Genomic DNA, 19486 nt, shown 5'->3' with positions numbered 1-19486 from the left:
CAGTGGATCAAAACCTTAGTCTGCTACTACCATCACTTTCTCTCTCTTTCTGCGCTGTGACAGCTCAGACTTGATGAGAAAAACAGAGACCCCACATGGTTTGAAGAAACCTAACCAGTGTCTTATGTGAAGGCTGCAACTCTAAAGTAAAAAAAAAAAGAAATTATTGAACTCAGATTCAACCTTTGGGTAAAATGTAAGGGAAAACCACCAGCCAGAGGAAGTTCACTAGAAGAAAGACCAGTTCCCATACACCTGTATGCAATTTCTTCTTTCCTCATTTGAAACAGTAGCTGCACAATACGTTGCACCTGTTTGATCAATGCTGTGGATTCATACAAAAGAAAGTGGTGGCATTTTAATGTCTTTGTCTCGTTCATATGCATTTAAACAATTAGCCTCAAATCAATGAGTAGCATAAAACTGAGGCATTTTTATGGCAGGCTATTTGAGACAATGTTAAAGCTCTTGAACAGTTGAGCTGAATAGACTGGTTTCAGTCTTTTCTATAGTAGGACTAGTAGTCCATAGAGAAAAAAGAGGCCTTTGGAATATTGTTCTCATGGCTTTGATGAATTGAAATCTGATGTAGATGCAGTCGCCCACAGAGACAATAAAGTCATGAAGGTTTGGAAGGGAGATTAATGGTATTTTGTGAATGGCTACCCAGCTAACCTTTTATTACAACCAGAGGAACGTTAACACTTTGGTAGGTCAAAGCCGATCATAGTTGTAGCATAACATTTGATTCAGCTCTTTTGCTCAGCTATGCTTATCCATAATCAGTCCCGTGCTAAAAAAACATTTCTGGAGGAAAATGAGGTACTGGAATAATGATACAAGCTGTGCTGTACTCCTCCACTGCTGTATAATCATCAGTTTTTTGGCTGATTCTGTAGGCACCTTGTGCACATGAATGTGATTGTTGTTGCTGGCCTTATCAAATCAGCACCATGACCCACATTATCCACTTTCCTTAGGCTCATTACACAGAGTTAATACAGTCATTAGGCTAACAATGAACAATGTGCATCTTTTTATGTCTCTACTGTGCAAACTGTAAGTGAAGAAGGACTGAATTTTAACAACCCTTGGGCTAACGTGTAAATGGAGGATGTGTTGTGTCTGAATATGGATATGAAAAAGCTGTGGTTTCCCTCTTATTCTTATAGTTTGCTCATGTCTATGTGGGAAAACACCTACTGCCTATAAGAGATGTTTTGAGTTCAGAATTCTTCTATTATGTGGATGTGTTTTACCCATAAATTGGGTTCAGTTGTGCCACAGAAATGTCTGCACTTCAGCTAACCAGGTGTTGAATTTCATTAACTTTAATTAGGTGTCTTAAGGATGAAGTCCTGGTCTGTGAGTTTCATTTTATGCTCCATGGCTTTATTATCAACAATTAGTGTCTGCTGTGACAGGAGGAAGTCAGCTCTCAAGGTGTTCTCAGATCATAAGAGTGATGTGTTTCTGTTTAACTATTCTTATTGTTCACATTCACATTTCAACCATTTATGAGAGTTGGCTTTTACTAGTATATCATTTCTTCTTACGCACATACATGTACACACATATTATCACCATTCCAGGGTTACACAAAATTACATGTGAGTATAGTTTCAGTTCTCTCTCCTTTGCCTTTCTCAGAGCTGGTTAAATGTTTAAACGTCAAAGACAAAGTCTTGTTTGTTAGAGAGACTCAGGCTCACTAAAAGCTGATTATTCTCTTTAGTTTGGAATCAATTCAAGGTGGGTGACGGGTTGGGAAAGTAGTAAAGATGGTGCATGTTAGACTGTTTAAATTTGTTAATGGTATACTTGCCCAGTTGTTTTGTGTTTATCATGAACAGTTAAACCATAAATTATTCATCGCTAAATAATTACCCCTGTGTTTGTTGGCTCAGTTCTACAAACACAAAGTTGACATGCTGATGCAGTCAGCAGTGATCTGAGATGTAGAGCATAATATTTCTTGGATAACTGGAGATGGGGGCTGCTCTATTTTTTGCTGATCCACTCAATTTAATGGAAAAAGAGATGAGAATGAAGCCTGGTCAGCATGCAGTCATGGCTTGGCTGAGTTAGAGGGGGGCTGGGCTGACTGAAGACTCATGCTAGAGTGCATCGCAATTGGTGTTTTGACTTGCAAACTTTGGAATTTGTGACTGTCAGGGCTGCCAAGGCTCACAAAACAGCCTGAGCAGTGGAGCGCGTTTGTCCAACCCCTCTGTTCTCATGTTGACCTTCTGTGAAATCACTCACCAGGACCATTGTGATTGGAAAATACTGATCTCCACACACAGGCCTAATTTTACTCCCTCTCTTTAGCCTCATGATTTTTGTGATTTGAGCATCTTGGTTTAATTTCAGGACCACACACTGCCGGTGATTTCAGATTAGACTATCTGATCTTGTAAAAGACAAAGCCCTAATACAACCCATTGATTTTCAGTGTGTCAGTAGGACAGTCGTTTTTGGTCAGTGCATGTAATTATGGTCAGTGGGGTGTTGTAGTGGAATCAGCTCAACATAACTTCCTGGCAGCCTGAGGGACTGTGAGTTGCACTTCCTCATTCATTGATCCATTTTTGGCTCGGCAAAATTGCCCATGTTCCTTTTGATCTTTCACTAACTATCCTCCTCATCTGTGGGCTGGTAAAAACACATTTTCCTTTTATCATAACCTCCCAAAAAGGTGTTCAGAGAAAATTTGTGAGTAAGACTCTTAAGTGCTGATGATTATCCGCTCTTGTATGAAAAATACCTTTACTTTCTGTACACGATGAAGGACAGTGTCGCAACTGAAACAACTGGAACATGATAACAATTTCAAAAGAAATTACAGCTCTCAGTTTAATTTTTGAGAGAAATACCTTCAAAGTAGAATCATGTAAGGGCTGTATTCGTAGTAGCAAAGGTAGTACATAACACACAGATTGCACTATAAAATGAAAAAAGAAGGGAATTGATCACATTGTAATAACTAGAAGAAATCATCATGGAGCCAATAACCACTACAACACACAGGGTTTTGTATCTTGTACAGACCATAAAGCCCCCTGAGGCAGATTTATGATTTGTGATATTGGGTGTTATAAATAAGAATTGACTTGAGTCTAATGCAAACTATTCAACCTTGTCACAATTCATTGGAGCACACGCTGTTGATATGTTGGAATGTGGTGTGTGGTCTACTGTGATGTCTCCCCTCATTCAAAAAATAGTTATATGCATGAAGTAACTTGTTGAATATACACGCTGAATATCAATAACTTTCCTTGGGAAGTAGTGTGGGACTCTGTAATCAGAGACTCGCCCAGTATGGATATGAAAAAGGCCATCGGTTGCATTCATAATGTTTTCAAAAGGTTGTAAAAAGGTTTAAATCTGACCAAGAAAACAGTAGCTATCGGATAACAATGTCATACAGATGTTTGCTTTATGAATGTATCCCAGTTTACTCAGTGTTTCTTTCAAATATTGTGTATATTCACGTGAAAGTGGCACTCCTGTTGTCCTTTCCACATGATCAGCCCCTGGTCTGGATGTGACCACTCATGCACCCAGGAATCTTTAGTTGCTTTTCAGCTCTATTTGACACCCACAGCTAATTGCTAGAGCAGGAGACGCCCCCCTTCCCTAAGCTCTCATCTTCAGCCCATCTTCTCACCGGCTCCCTTAAGACAAGCTGCTAATGGAACTGTTTATGTATGCAGTATTCTTTCGCTATCACTCAGTTGGAACAGAGGCCCCTGCAGAGCGATGGCAAACGCTCTGATTCGTGCTGTCTACACCATCTACCTTAGGCTAGACAGTATGGTATCTTCAGGCCACTATACCTGCCTACAGCTGTTCAGAACTCCAGCAGATAATGACCTGTACCTTGATGACAAATGAGAGAGTGTGGGAGTGAAGGTGGAAGAGGAAAGAGTGAGAGCCAAGAGCGAGTGGGCAGGTAGAAGTGGATCCTTTGAGAGTGGATAAACATGTGAACACTTAGCCATTCCTTCTCCCTTCCCATCTCTCACTGACTGTGTGGGCAGTTAATGAGTCTGAAAGCTTCTCCTTGGCATCTGTCAGCTGAGAACCGGATGAAGCCTCTAGAGCAAGCTGTAGCTGAAAAGCAACACTCTGCTCATTGATAATTGGTACAATACTTAGGGGACTTTTTCTTTTCTTTTAGCTGCATCTAAAGTCTATTGTATGGCCTCATATGTCTTCTAATGTACTTAAATTAACAACAGATCAAACAGACAAACACTAATTCAAGTTAGTAAAGCTTTTACTGTAAAATGCACAAACAATAATAAAATAAAATAAATAAAATGTTAAAACTGATGACTGAGAAGATTTACACACACTTCAACTACTCATCCTTTGGAACATAAAAGCCAGCATCTATTCAAAATGTGATATCTAATTGTGTTATACATAAGATATAACATTAAAAGCTTGTTTGTGGTAGTATATTGCACAACTATTTTATTGGATGCCTTATGTTGAACAGGTGCTGCTGCCATAAACTGTGTGTGCTTACCTTAATATGGTGCTTCATTAGTGCACAAGGCTTTTGGCTTTGATGAACAGACTGAAGTTTTGGTGCCAAACCACTCTGCTGTGATAGCATCGACAAATCAGAGCTAACCCACTGTGTTATCCTCACTCTGTCATAAAGCTTACTGGTGCGTAGCCATAAAATGAACTGTAGTTAGGTTTTGGGTTGACATGAAACAAAGTTTGACCTTGGTGTGGTTAAACCTCCCATTTTAAGAGATTCTTACAACAGTAGTCAGGTCTTCTACTCCCACTCATGACCTAATGTTTGGACTATTCTGGATTTGACCAGTATTAACTCTGCATATTTCCCAGTTTGTTCAAAGGTACTTATTATAAAGTTTGTGCAGTTGCAATCAAAATAAATGCAGGGCTGCAGGGCTGATTTGAGTGTTTTCATTTAAGTCAGCCTGAAGATGTGTTGTGTGCTTAGGATAATCCAGGGAGGCTTGCTGGCTGTGAAGGTGACATTTGCTTTTTTAATTATCTTGTGGGTGTTGTTAGAATGAGTGAGCATGTAGAAACCTTGTATTCTAAGGAGATACTTTGATTAAAAAAAGACAATCTGGGTGTTGTGATGATAAAATGTGTGATCTGATGCACTGTTTGTGTGTAAATTACCACCCTGTAGTGCTTTTTATATCAAGGTATATAAGAGTGTACCAGTGGAATCAATTTTTGTTACCACTCTAGACTGTTGTTTGGTTTGGACACTGACAGCAAACACTCAGTTTTCCTGGATGAAAAAGATGCATGCAGCACATACACAGATGGCTGAACAGCTTGCTTTGACGTTCCCCTCTGACACCTTTTTGTGGGCGTTGATGCACAGGCCCCTTATTCGCCATGGATCCATCTTTCCTGGGTTGGGTCACTAAACATCATATCATATGTCCTCTAGATACTCATTATGCTCTTCTTTGCGCCTTCAGGGTATACTGTCCACCGCCCCAGGTGGTGGCTATATCCTGTGGCACCAGCCTCCACTGTGGGACTACCTCCCTGGAGGACTGAGGCTAGTTCAAGGAGTGAATTTTTTTGTAACCCCCTTCTGTATAATGGATACACTATGCATTATTAATGTGGTTGTGTGGTCAAGGTGGTTCACATATAACCAATGCTATTATTTGTAGCATTAGTAATTGGCTGTGTTTCCACCCATAAAAATGTGTTTACTGTTGTGTTTAAATTTCAGTAAAATTCAGCAGAGAAGAGAACACAGTGTAGAAATGTTAAAGTATCATTTTGAGGCTTGCAGAGGGAGAGAAAAGCAGCCGCTAAGAGGGTATTGACTGTCTCTTGGTGTCTTCCTGCACCATTGACTGCACTCAGCAGGTTGACGAGTACAGAAGCTGTTTGGCTTCTAGGTGGGGGCTGAGGTCATTGTCCAGGCTTTCATGTCTTCAATAGCTGTGGGCTCCCTGCTGAACCTACTTGATATTCAGTTCTCTGTCCCCCTTCACTCGATACTGAAACTAACAAGCCTAAACCAGACATCAGAGCTTCAAATGCTGAGACGGACAAGAATGGAAATCAGAGCTAAGATACTGCATCACAGCTCCTTGAAGTAGCCAGAATGTTTTGCAAGACATTCTCTGCAAGTTTATCCGGATGATCACAAATGCTTTCATGATGAGTCTTGAGCTTTTTTGAAACATCCCTCTTTGTCCAGACTTGTTGAAGAATGGGCATAGAAAGGTGCAGCCGCACATTCATGGCTGAGGCAGCAGTTACATGTCTGGGATGACACAACTCTCTCTCATTTTTGTGCAATTTGCGTACATACAGGGTGGGGAAGCAAAATTTACAATATTTTAAGGCAGGGATTGAAAGACAGTGTATGCCCAATTAGTTTATTGAAAGTCATGAGAATTTATTTGCCACAAGAAAATTTACATAATAGAAAATGTTTTTATTCTATGTGTCCTCCTTCTTTCTCAATAACTGCCTTCACATGCTTCCTGAAACTTGCGCAAGTGTTCCTCAAATATTCGGGTGACAACTTCTCCCATTCTCCTTTAATAGTATCTTCCAGACTTTCTCGTAATAGTTTTGCTCAAAGTCATTCTCTTCTTTACATTCTAAACAGTCTTTGTTGACACTCCAACTATTTTTGAAATCTCCTTTGGTGTGACGAGTGCATTCAGCAAATCACACACTCTTTGACGTTTGCTTTCCTGATTACTCATATGGGCAAAAGTTTCTGAAAAGGTATGGATAATAGTGTTAGGTATGATTATGACATCAATATATGTTTGGTTTCAAAACAACTGACGTAGTGCCTGCTGAGAAAAAAACAACTAAATCTTCATTGTAAATTTTGCTTCCCCACCCTGTATCTTTACATACCAACGTGACTACATAACAGTGAAGTAACTAAATATATATAAATATGAGAATATGCTTTTACTATATGTAACCAACAAGACTGTTATATTAACCCTCAAAGACCTAAACAGCTGCCAGCAACCAAAAGCATCTACTGATCTAAAAAGGTTTAATAAATCCTATCAGTACATTTATTATTTATTTATTTATTTATTTATTTATTCATTCATTCATTTATTTATCAGAGACAATGCAGTGAAACACAACAAACAACTTCTGATGTTCTGCACACGGAGTATACAGCATTTAGCTCATTTGCAACTCATTGTTGGGCTTTAAATAATTCAGGTAAAATACAGTTTCTCAGCTATTTACTGGCATCAGATATGACCCATTTGGACATTCAGAAGCTCTGTAGTGAACATGGAAACACTATCATCTTGTACAGCACTGTCTTACCAATAAAACTCATGCAGTGTAGCAAATGACAGTGGTTATAGACACTTGTTTTTCTGTTCAGCGAAATGATATATTTTGCTGAAATGTTAGTTTTTCTCCAGTTATCTCTGTTTTGATAAAATAACCTTTGAATTTACTCCAAGCTTTTATGAACATCTATATGATCAGTAAATTAAATATGGGAAAATACGTGATTTCACTGAATAATGCAAAATGTAGTGAATAATGTTATAATAAACGGTGATAGATCACTTATGTAAGGTTAAGAAAAAATCATTTGGAATTTCTTGGTCTATGAACTTGATTATTTGTGTACTAAAATCAAGAAAACCAGGAGCAGATAAATAAATATACGGTTTAAAAACAAAAACTGCTGGAGAAGTCTTTCTAAACTAGACCCGGTACCCCAAATGGCTGGATTACTGAACCCTAGAGTATATTTATTATGTTTTCCTTTATCGAATACCTAAAAAATACCCAATTTTCACTGATTAATCCAAAATGCAGATGATAATATGCTAATGATTGGTGAGAAATCACTTAGGAAAGCTTAACTGTTGAAAAAATCTCAGGTGGAAACTGCCACAAATAGAGTTCTAGGTCTTTAAGGGTTAATACTTGGCAGTTTTCATGCTTCCATGCGTCAAGGAGTTGTGGAAATGTATTCGTTGTGTGCAAATGGTGAAAAATGCTTCTCCCGTGTGCAGCTGTTTGCCTTTCAGTGTGTGTGCTTGGTTAGTGTTAGTGCTGGGAGGGAATACCGTTATAATAATAATAAAAAAAGCCAGTGGCCACCTTGTCGTCTTCACATGCGAGCCGTGACATCATCCCCTCCTCTCGGGTTTCACCATCTCTAGTACCAGCGCACGCGGCACAGCAGTCAGCGCGAGAGCTTCTGTCCCGAGCACAGCAGCGGACCGCGAGCGCACATCACAGCACACGCCGCCTCAAAGTAACAACAAACTATTCTGTCGCCGAATTTACCCCCTCTGCCTCTGGATAAAACGGTTACTCGTTAGTCTACGGCCCTATCCTGCCCCGTTTGGTTCCACGGCGATTGAAACTGAACTGCGTGGATATTTTGTGAAGAGGTTTCCGATGTAAGTACGCATTTCTCTTCACGTGTGGACGGGGTTTGTTTCATGACGCGGTGATTGTTGTGTTGTATGATAACGGCCATGCTTAAGGGTAGAAAAAAACGCTATTTACATGTGAATGTAGCCTGTGTTGGCACTTTAAGGCTTTCAAGTGGCGTGTTATTCCTTAGGTATTGCGGTTATACATGCATAGATGCAAATTAATGCCACTTATTAGTCATTTCTGCACACTGGACGCGCTCCTCTTGGCATTTCAAACCCATATCACCTATAATTATGCGGTCTGTTTTAGTTTGATGCTCATTTATGTTTAGTTTCATTTATTTATGATTGGAAAAACAAACTCTCTGTGCTTGGTGTATGTGTTTTTTGGATATGCAACTCCAAAAGGATATTGGCTGTCATATTTTTATCTTTGGGAACTCATATTTTTTGGTCAGTAAACCTGAGCCCTGGGAGTCAAAGTAAACAGCTGGAGGAAAAATACTGCTGACTCTTTATCTGTTTTGTTTATTTAATCTTTGCTTTCTCAGAAGAGGGAGATTGCCATGCCAGTTTAAATATTCTGGATGTGGTCATCAAAACAGCATTTCCATACCCATCGAAGTTTTTATCAGAATTTTAATACAAGCAGTGCTTAAGTGACACCCCCAACTCCCTCCCAAATTTGCATCAAGTAATGTTTCCTAATTTGGACGGTGTTCATCTGAACATAGGTCCTGGATGATCTTCAAAAGCTTTTATCTGTTAATCACATTCATTTAAGCCACAATTACAGCACTGTGCACTTTGGTCTCCTGCAGTGACCCATGTGATTTTCTCTCACTAATAACATATCTAAATCACGTCTACTACAAAGCAACATGTGCTCTCTTGTTTTGGTTTTCTGTGTTTTTGGTCAGAATTCCTGGAAAGGCACTGGAAGTTGTCCAGACAGTTTTTTGTGGTCCTTTAGTTGTAGGATGTGTTTCTAGATGTGATGTTAGTCACATTATTTAAACATTTATGTTTTAACCTTAGACCACGCACAAGTTTAATCTACGCAGGTGTTCAACCATTTCTATGTCTGTGTATGTATATGGTTAATGTTTTTAAAAAGGATTGTTTTGATTGAAGTATTTGGATAGAGGTTAGTGGTCAGTCTCTGTCTGGGTGGTCTGATTGATTGACTACTGGGTAAAGTCAAGTTTGGGACCATTAAATGGTTTTGCAAAAATGTTTCATATTTTAGTATTTAAAAATCATATATATAAGATAGTTTCCTGCAGTCCGTTTGCAGTTTTGTGATTATTTTTGTTAACTGTGTAAGTTACAGTTATCTTTAGACTTGAGTCAAGTGCAAAAATGCATTCAAATGATGGTTAAGGAAGAGATTTTAATTTTGTTGTGCATAAATGCAGAATTTTTACCTTTCATTGAGTACACTGTTAGGATGGTTTTGTATCTTCTGTTGGACAAATTCAAAAAATGAGTAAATAAACTATACAAATGGAATACACTGACATTACTACAGAGCAGATTAGCCATAACCGAGATTCAGGGATGATCTGTTGTCAGCTGCAGGTCCAGTCTCAACATGCAGTGACCAAAACACATCAGGGAAGCACAAGGGTGGAGCTGCAAGAAATATGTAGATACCCAGACAAAAGTAATGCAGTCCTCTAGTTTTTATTTAACATACCTTATCTGTTGATCATTATATTTTTAATTTTGTTAGCAGCAATGTATTTTCACAATTTTGTGTTCACCTGTGGCATAAGAAGCATTTTCATTTTTGCTGAAGATCAAATGATGCTGTTGCAATTTGATAGTGAATTCCAACATCTGGTAAGAAATGGACCCAACCCTTCTCATTTTACTGTCATACCTTTAATGTCTTTAATGATAACGGCACATAAATATAGTAGAGCTGAAGAGGATGTTTGTTTGAGAAAAACTGTGTTTCTTTAGTCTTCTGTGTGATCACAGCTTTTCACCTATTTCTTTAAGGAGTTGACCTTGATTAGAAGATTGCTATTTTGGGTGACTGGTCACAGTTCTGCTCTTTGTCCTGCAGGGGACCTACATAGCTATGCAATACGGATATACAGTAGTTCCCGTCATCATGTACTGTCTGTGTAGGTTCTCATTTGCCCAGGTCATCATTCTTCTTGGTAGTTCTTCTCGGTTCAACTGGACTGGTTTAAACTGGTAGGATTTAAGTAAACCAGTCCAGTTGAACACAGAAGAACTACCAAGAAGTCATCATGAACTGTTGTGTTTCTCTCAAAATGGTTTTCTTTTCCATGTACTGTGTCTGCCACTGAAGCTAAACTGATGAGAAACTTCATGATTCTTTGCTATCTTTACTGAAGACTAAAACTGGATATTAAATAGTTAACAAGGGAAGTTTTAAAGCCACTGAAAGTGAAAAGCAAGAATAACTGTGCCTAATGTAATGCTGGGAAGTTTTTTTTTTTTTTCACAAGCAGACCTTGAACGAACCAACCCATCTGTCTCATGAGAATTAGCTGTGATGTGTTAGTATATGGTCAAAAGGTGCGCTGCAGTTTCCCTCAGTTCCTTAATTTTATGCCTAAATGTGAATAGATGTCTTTGAATCACTATTTTATTTTTTATTTTTTGATAGACGTGTTTCCATGGCTTCGAAATCTCCTAAAAATTGTCTGTTCAGCTGTGTCACCTTGACACACTTTGCACACAGTCACAGCTGCTCTGAGAGGGCAGCTAATTGAATTGTTTGTGAAAAATCTGATTTGTAGCCTGAACGGGCAGCTGTTTACTGTGGTTAAGCAACAAGGTCTAAGGTGAAAGTCAAAGCTTAACAGGCATGCTGCTGAGGCTACTGGCTATAGTAATGGGTGTAGTGTGGAGCTGGTTTTCCACATTACCTTACAGTAAGCATCCAAATTAGTAGCAGGGTAGATATAGCCAATCTGTGACAGCACATTGCTTGCATGTTGCTGCACTGCATTTTATGTGGCCTCTTGGGGACTGCATCCCCCCTGTTTTGTCTTTTTTGTCTTTTTTCCTGCTGCCCCCCGCATGCCCTCTTACACACTGCCTATTCTGCTTATTCAGCTCAGCTTTTGTGAGGACGGCTATTCATCCCTCCAGTCAGTGTCCATGTGGTGCTGAGGAGTTCCAATGCAGTCCAACTATTTTTGTCCTGGCTAAAAGAGCTCACCTGACAATGTGAAAGTTTTAACCAGCCCTTAGTGGCCTTCTCTAACATGTCCAAGTTCCTTTCAGTGTAAGAGGATTAGATTTATGAGCACTGACAAGTGAATTAATCATCGCTGAGAGGCTTTGGTAATTTGCAGGTGTTTTTTTTTTTTTTTTTTTTTTTTTGTAGCATATACATTTTCTAAGTGATTTAATGTTGTTAATAAATCATCTTAAACTTTGAGACAGCATGGATATGCACTTGATCCTAGTCATGTTTTAAATGTCCTCAGAGAGCCACATGTGAAGATGCAAACATGATCTATCTATGTGATATGGGAGTTAAATATGGCTGTTCAGATAGGTAACATGACTATGATCTAAGGTTATAATAGCTGGAATGTGTTATTTAATCTGGTTTATATAGAATGCTATGAATGCAGTGATTTCACTTGCAGTACCAGGGAAAACATACTGTATGCAATTCAATCAGGGCTGAAACTGTTATACTTGCTGTGAAGAGCTGTGATCCAGGCTGGGTTGCTTTGAGCTCTTCATCTCTGTATATAAGTATGTCCATAGAGAAGTACCTTGAAAGGCATACACTTAAAATAATTAAGATGCATTTCCTTTGTGGCTTGATGTATTTATAGACGTTGCCAACAGACTGTTCTGATGTAAGTAACATATTAGACATTATCAGTTGACCAAAGGGATGCAATATCAAAGAATCAATATGAATCAAAACAGAGAGTTGAGAACTTCTCCCTACACATGTGACTGAGCTCTGTATGTTTTGAAACATATTTTCATCCAAGCTTTCTTTCATATGAGGAAATCATCTTCAGCTTTCACATTTACTCAACAATGAAAAGTTTTGCAAAACATATGACCACAAAAGTGTTTTTGTTTTTGGTTCCATCTGTTATTTTGGTTGGTGAAAATGAAGACACAGTGACATTAAACCTACTTTCTCTATGTTTTTTACCCTTCGAGTGTTTCAATTAAGTGTATAGTATAAGTTAAAGTATTCTTCATTTAGTATAGTATATAGGGAGAGTAATTGTAAGGCATAGCTGTGAAATTAACTTACAGCTTTGCTGTTGATTGCTTAATAATCTTTAGTTATCACATTGTTAAAATGTTGTTTCAGAGGTGAATGTTGACTTCATCTGAACCATATCAAAGGGGAATTGGTATTCTAATTTTGGGTTGGTTTTTTAAGTAAAATCATCACACAAAACACCTTGTAGCAGTACCCCTGTTCTCTGGTGTCCACATTCAGTGATTCTTGAGACATTTTTCCCTCGTCCTGAAGATTATTTTTTGGAACCCTTCAGTTGTTTTTGGTTAAACTTTAGTGGAAGGAGAGTGAAGGATCAAAGTCCCATCCTGGACAATAAAAGCTAAGCCTGTGGAGCGTTGACCCCCACACTTTAAGCTCTTTATTACTGCAGCTCACTGCTAATTATTTTGGGCAACACAGTCGAGAGTAGAGAACACTGGCCAAGCCCTCCTCACGGCAGGGTTGTCAGCTTTTACTGCCACTCCTGTTTCCCCACCGCTACATCTGAGGTCAAAAGACTTGGAGGCTCTGGGTGCCCTTTAACTATACCCACCCTATAAACCAACATCTTCTACAGCAAAACAAAAAGAAATCCTTGGCCTAAATGAAGATCATATAATGTTTTTTGCCCTCTACTGAGCAAAAATGTTACCATATGCTCCACTACAGCCTCATGACTTGATGCCAACTTGATCTTCAGTGTAGTGACCACAGACCACATCCTTCAGTGCATGTGTGACCATTTTAAGTGATCTTGTAAGCTAAGATTAGTTGGCAGAGAAAACGTTTGTCCTGTAAAGGTAATTTAATTTTTTGCTGTTGTCTGTGTAGCATCAGTTGATATTGCTGTAGTTGTGGCTGCTGTCATCAACTTTGATTACATTGCTATATATTGATGGTTTCAGTGAGACCGTATGTTTTATAAAACCACCGACCCACATATTCTGTTCTTAATTTGTTTGCAATATGACTCTTTCATGTTTGCAATCAGCCATCTGATATTGAATAATAACCATAGCTGTGACAGGAGATGTCTTCAGGTTTCTTTGTCTGTCTTGTCAAACCTCTCACAATGCTATGCTGAAAAACACTGCCATGTAGTTTTAATAGGATACCACAAGAGCTAAAACAGTAGTTCAAAAAGCAGACAACCACTGAGTGTTGAGTGCTACTTTTCAATGTAGACCAAAAGTATGTTTTTCTACTAAACAGGAAAATGCTGTTTCTTATTCTGCTTATTCTGGCCTACACAAAACCACACCCATTTTACTTCAACCATGTTTTCCACTTAGTCTACAGAACTGTCTGTCCTCCTGTGTCACATGGATCATGTTTGGAATGTTTAGGAGCTTCTCTAATAGCTTCTATCCATATACCGTTGGCATGGGGAGACTTTGATGTGATGCCCGTCACACGTCCTCCTCTTTAAATCACTGACATTGTACACGTGGAAGTCAGCACATCTGCAAGAACTTTCCAAACATCAGGAGGGCTCTTTAGTTTTATAGATGTGACCCTAAAGACCCTGACCTCGGGTTGAAGATGATCTCTAATGACTTTGTAAAGCTCTTATTTGGTCAATTTAATGTAAAACAAAATATTCACACAAAAAGCTGATGAATAATGAAAAGAATGATGAAGCTGTTTCAAGATTTGTTTGGTGTAGTTGGTGCATAATGATGCTAGATAATGTATTGGGTAATTATGATTAGCAGAGGCAAAAAACAGATATGTATAGCCTGGTTTTGCACTGTCACTGTCTCATATTTGGCATGTTAATGTAATAACCACAGTAAAACAATGACCTGAATGAATTTGGTAGTAAATTGGGATCATTTTCTAACCAGGGTCAACACAAAGTTACAGTATAAATTCTTATCAGGATCAAACCAGCATCATGTTGGCTTTCCTACTTAGCTGAGCAAAATGAATGCAAATCCATATATAAGTTGACTATAAACGTACTTTGGTCTGGTCTGCCTATTATTTGAATAAATATATTGTGCCTCCCATGATTTTTACGTATTTCGTTTGGTTGAGAGCTGCAGCCGAGGTTGTGTACTGTATCATTCCTTCCTTGGTTGGCATTATAAGATAAAAATCTTTGTTAGACTGAGATGATGTTCTATAAAGTTGCATTTTTTAGGAGCTGTGAGGACAGTTTAAAAATCTGACTTCTGCTTTATGTTTGTTTTTTTATCCACACTTGTAGCATATGTTGATGTTTGCACAGTTTGCATTTAAGACTATTAACACCAGAAGATTCCTTGCATTTTCTTTCATTAACTGTATACATAAATACATATTTCCTGTCTTTTTTTTTTTTTATTAATTTGGACCTGGCCTATATGCAGGAGCACTATAGCCATGTGTTAATGTATACCAAAGAAAAATGGTGCCGTTGGTCTGCCTCAAGACCGCACCAAATGCTCTGCTGCCAACAGTGCCTCCAGTAATTATAGACCAGGGCTGTGGTGACTGTTGCTCTCCAGGCTAAACTGAAACTAAACCCCCCATTTCATACTTGGTATTTGCTCTTTTCGGTAAGCGGGTACCCCATGTTTAAAAACTGTGTTATTTTTGGGCTGTAGCTTGACTCTCCTCTGTTTATAGTGCAGCCTGAGTAAGTTGAAATATACAGTAGAATGACTGTCCAGCACATAAAGGCAGTAGTAGCTGCCTCAGGATGTTTTTAACACTGTAACTTGTCCCCCTGACTTATATTGTTTGTCTTATTTAATCTTTACCGCTGTAAAAATATTTATTGACCACATTCTCTGTACTCCTACTAAAGATCCCTCATTGCTATTCACATGATCTGCAATTCAATAAATATAGATTTTCCATCTCTAAATTCTAGTGTATCATATAGGAAGTTGATGGATTGAAATTGGCTAAGGGTAATGTAACTATTGACAGTAAAGAATATTTAAGCTTAAGTTTACTGAGTCTTTAACCCGCAGATCATCTTATAATATACAACAGCGATCGGGCTTACTCTGCTGGAAAACTGTTGCTGTTCGTCTAAGGACCTCCTTCTCGTCCTCTCTAAAGACTGTGTGGTCTGTTTCCTGATGTGCTAATTATGTACGAGTGGAAGTAGCTGTGGGCTGCTGTAATTGGACAACAGGATGGGTGGCATCTTTTTTAGCCTTGCCATTTGATAGTGCGTGTAGGATTGCACAATAGCCTGCTTTATCCTCAAGATTTTAGTCATTTTTGGGTTTTTTTCGTTCAAGATGTTTTCATGATTTGAATATTTTCACAGAGACTGAACAGCGACAATTAAATCAGTGATGCTTGTATTTATTGAGGAAAGAGGTTGTAGCATTTCCATTCTGCATGTCTATTTTGTTATATTTTGTGTAGCATCGTTTGTTTTGTCTGGATTTCACGTGCCATTATTGCTGGTCCTGCTATCATTCTGACCAATAGCCTATGATTAGACTAACTGAGCTATTCAGTCTCATTTTATTTCCACTCAGCCAATGTAAACTTATAAACCTCTCCCCTATTTTACAAAAGGAGAAAACTCCCACCCTTTGATGGTTGAAGTCCTTTAAATATTTCATGGAGTTGTCAAGGATTTCCAACCATAAGTATTAGTATTCTTTTCAAGTAAGTATCCTAGTGTGCTGCTTCTTTCTAATACTGGTACTAATGCTGATCCTGTTTGTTTCTTTTTCCTCTATCTTTATTCTCAAAAGTCACAATGAGCGGAAGGTGACCTGTAAGCATCCTGTCTCAGGCGTACCCTCACAAGACAACTGCATCTTTGTCATCAACGAACAGTAAGTCTCTTGTTTTTACTTTTAGAATGCCACTGGGGTGCATTTTTGAGCACTGTAGTATGCTGCTGAAAGTCCTGAGTGTAGACATCATCGCACAAGTCTTCGCCATTCCACCCGCTATTTGCACTTCTACACTTGGAGTTCAAAGGCTCTTATCTCTGGTGTTTTCTCAACTACTGTCCCACTACTACTATCCTCATGAAAGATGGTTTATAAACATACCAATACCATGTCATTTTAGAGTCTCAGAAAGTTAAAACGTGGGGAATGAGGCTGCTCTTTGAATGATGCCAAGAAAGGATCAACAATCTCAGTGCAAAGCTCTGAAAGTAAAACAGCCATTGTATCATGTGTACATCAGTCAAAGGGAATGTGATGATTCAGAGTTGGTCTCTCTCTCAGACTTTCATGAGTGCATGGCCTTTTCATTTGTCATAAGCGTAAGGATATGTCCCCCAACAATGTTCTGTCCATATGATCATCTCCTGTGTGTTTAGCTTAGCGGTCATCACATGTCTACCCACATGACTGGATTGGAGTCCAGTCATCGTGAAGTTTCACTTCAAGGAGAACAACTCTGTGAATGTGTCAGATGGACTAAGTCACTTTCTCTCCCCCTCACAAATGATTATTGTTGGCATTTTTAGCTTTAACAAAAGTTTTCCGTTATTAGGTTGTAGCGTTTCCACTCAGATATGCTCATATATTAAATTAAATATTCCCAATCTATTAAATATTCTGGACCGTTATAATCGCATGTACCACTTCAGTTCAGTGTCTCATTTCCCTCAGAAACTTATGTCATAGCTGACTCCCAAAACTTTCATGGTGTTGCATCAAATCCATGTCATTACAACTGGTGTCAATTAGTTTATTTACCAGTGAAGGCTAATTAAAATATTGTGCTCAGAGAATTTCAGTCACATTTGGTAAAACTTTGGCAAAAGTCCAGTAACCAGTGCTATAAACCATCCTGATAAGCATCAGCCTCAGCTTGTTTCAGTAATATGACTCTGAAATGTAATTCCTGGTTTTAATAATATCACATAGTGAGGTTTTTTTCTTTCACCACATTCTTCTGAGTTGCATTTGTTGAGCAGAAAGACTGTGAGGAGGCTTGTTGTGCAAGAACTGTCACACTGCACTCTCTCGACACATTCCTCCCCTCTCTGCGTTACTCTCACATCTCTGCTGTTATTCGCACTCAGAGGCACAAGATGCCAGCACAAGATGATGCCTGATTTAGTAATTAGTATTTTACTCTATTGAAGGTAATCTGCAAAATACAGCCAGTATCAGTCAGAGGTTAACAGCACAGTGATTAGCCCTCTGCTCAGCTCATCCTTATTAAACATTTATTATAAAGCATATCCTTTGACACGTGACTGTGTTTTAGGTGAAGGAAACACAGATTTGAAGAGACAAAGAGCGGCCTCTCCACTGATACAGCACTGACAGCTGCATCCCAGTCAGGAATAGAAAGGTCTTATGTGATTTGTAAAGTTTATTTATGGATCCATGAATTGTATAATACTGAGAAGGTGGGGCAGCCTGCAGTAAAAACCAATATTTAACAGACAAAACTGGGAAGGAGCCAGTAGCTGTACCACTCAGTGTTTCAAGTTGCATTAAGCTCTACTTGAAGTCCAGTTAGAAGTGTAAGTTGAAGTGTAAAATAATTAATGCATAGTGAGAACACAGAGCCACCTGGGAATATTTAATGCATTACACGCAAAAGACTTTTCTCTCTACTTTAGCATTGCTTTGAGTTATATCTAACCCTCTCTACATCTGTCAGTCTCCATATTTACACTCTCTGCTTTAGTGTGACGTGCAAGTTATTGCTCAAGTCATGGCTCAGCCCCACCTTTGACACGTGGCTTCACCCACCTCAGTAAATGTCAGAGTCAGCATTCTACATGTCTGTGTCTATTTTGAGTGGTCCACATGATCACATGGAAACTGACAGGGAATATTCATACAGCACACATGTGAAACATGTTTACCAAAAGCTGACCTGACCCTGTCTGCAATAAACCATGTGATGGTATTTACTATGACATATCAAAAATAAAGACATGCAGTGTATGTTGTGGTACTTTGGAGCTTCAAAGCAAGTGAAAGTGAGTCTGTTAACAATTAATGCAACTGCAAAACTTAAATTTGATTGTTCATAACTAATATTTAAAAGTCCTTTTATTTTCAAAACATATATTTTTTTAATCTCAAATGATTTGTCTTTCCTCTGTTTTTGTAGCATAAATTGTGGGAAATTGTTTCACTCTACATTAAAAAGGTAATACTACACTGTTAGGTGCAAATGTGTTCTTCACATTTATTTTTATGTAAAACACTTAAACTGTCTGTTAGTTATTGTTGTTGGTGCACACTAACAACACACTGGGTGTTTTGAATGGTGGTCGGTTTTGCCTGATGACCTGTTATGCATTTGCATTTTAAAGTTTTGTAAGGTGCACTTTAGTGTCTTAACCGTTTGTTGTGTTCTTTGAAACCTGCTAACTAGAGGTCATGAGTTACTTGGCCTTCACATAAAGTCAAGTTGTACATCATTTATTCAAGCGGAGCTGTTGGATAAATCTTTAACATCCTGGCAGTTTGTTCAATGGGTAAAAACTAGGTCAAAAACTTAACACATTTTACTTAATGGATGTATAGGCACAGGTAGGAATCTCTATTCTAACCTTTTATTTCTCTAGGGCTGGATGATATAACAAAATAATCAATGTTAGAATAATTTTACATGTTTATATTCTTCACATAAAACTGAAAACATGTCAAAATGAAGTACACAAATAATTCAGTTATTATATGTATAGTGTAATCTTATCAAAGATGCTAATTTAAACACATGAAACACTCGAGTTTGTAAGCTTTTTAGTGGCATTTTTGGGAAATCTTATTCAGTCTTCAAAATTACTCAGTGAAAGAACTGCACTTCAAGAAATGTTTTTAAAGTTAGTTTGAATGTATCTCCAGCTCTGTGCTTGGTTTCTCTATCCAGG

General features: G+C 38.4%; 1 protein-coding gene across 11 annotated transcripts in view; it reads left to right on the top strand.

The window, feature by feature from the left end:
• Positions 1-19486, top strand: part of LOC115420501 (pleckstrin homology domain-containing family A member 5-like) — a 77477-nt gene that overhangs the window by 24747 nt on the left and 33244 nt on the right. For all 11 annotated transcript variants that reach the window (XM_030135769.1, XM_030135768.1, XM_030135766.1 and 8 more), the window contains exon 4: positions 16380-16463. In XM_030135769.1, the coding sequence (XP_029991629.1) occupies positions 16380-16463 (84 nt within the window). The remainder of the gene's footprint in view (positions 1-16379; positions 16464-19486) is intronic.

The sequence above is a fragment of the Sphaeramia orbicularis genome, chromosome 6 (genome assembly GCF_902148855.1).
Source record: "Sphaeramia orbicularis chromosome 6, fSphaOr1.1, whole genome shotgun sequence".
Classification (NCBI taxonomy): domain Eukaryota; kingdom Metazoa; phylum Chordata; class Actinopteri; order Kurtiformes; family Apogonidae; genus Sphaeramia; species Sphaeramia orbicularis.
Note: the sequence above shows the minus strand (reverse complement) of the source record. Positions and strands in the feature narration are given on the sequence as shown.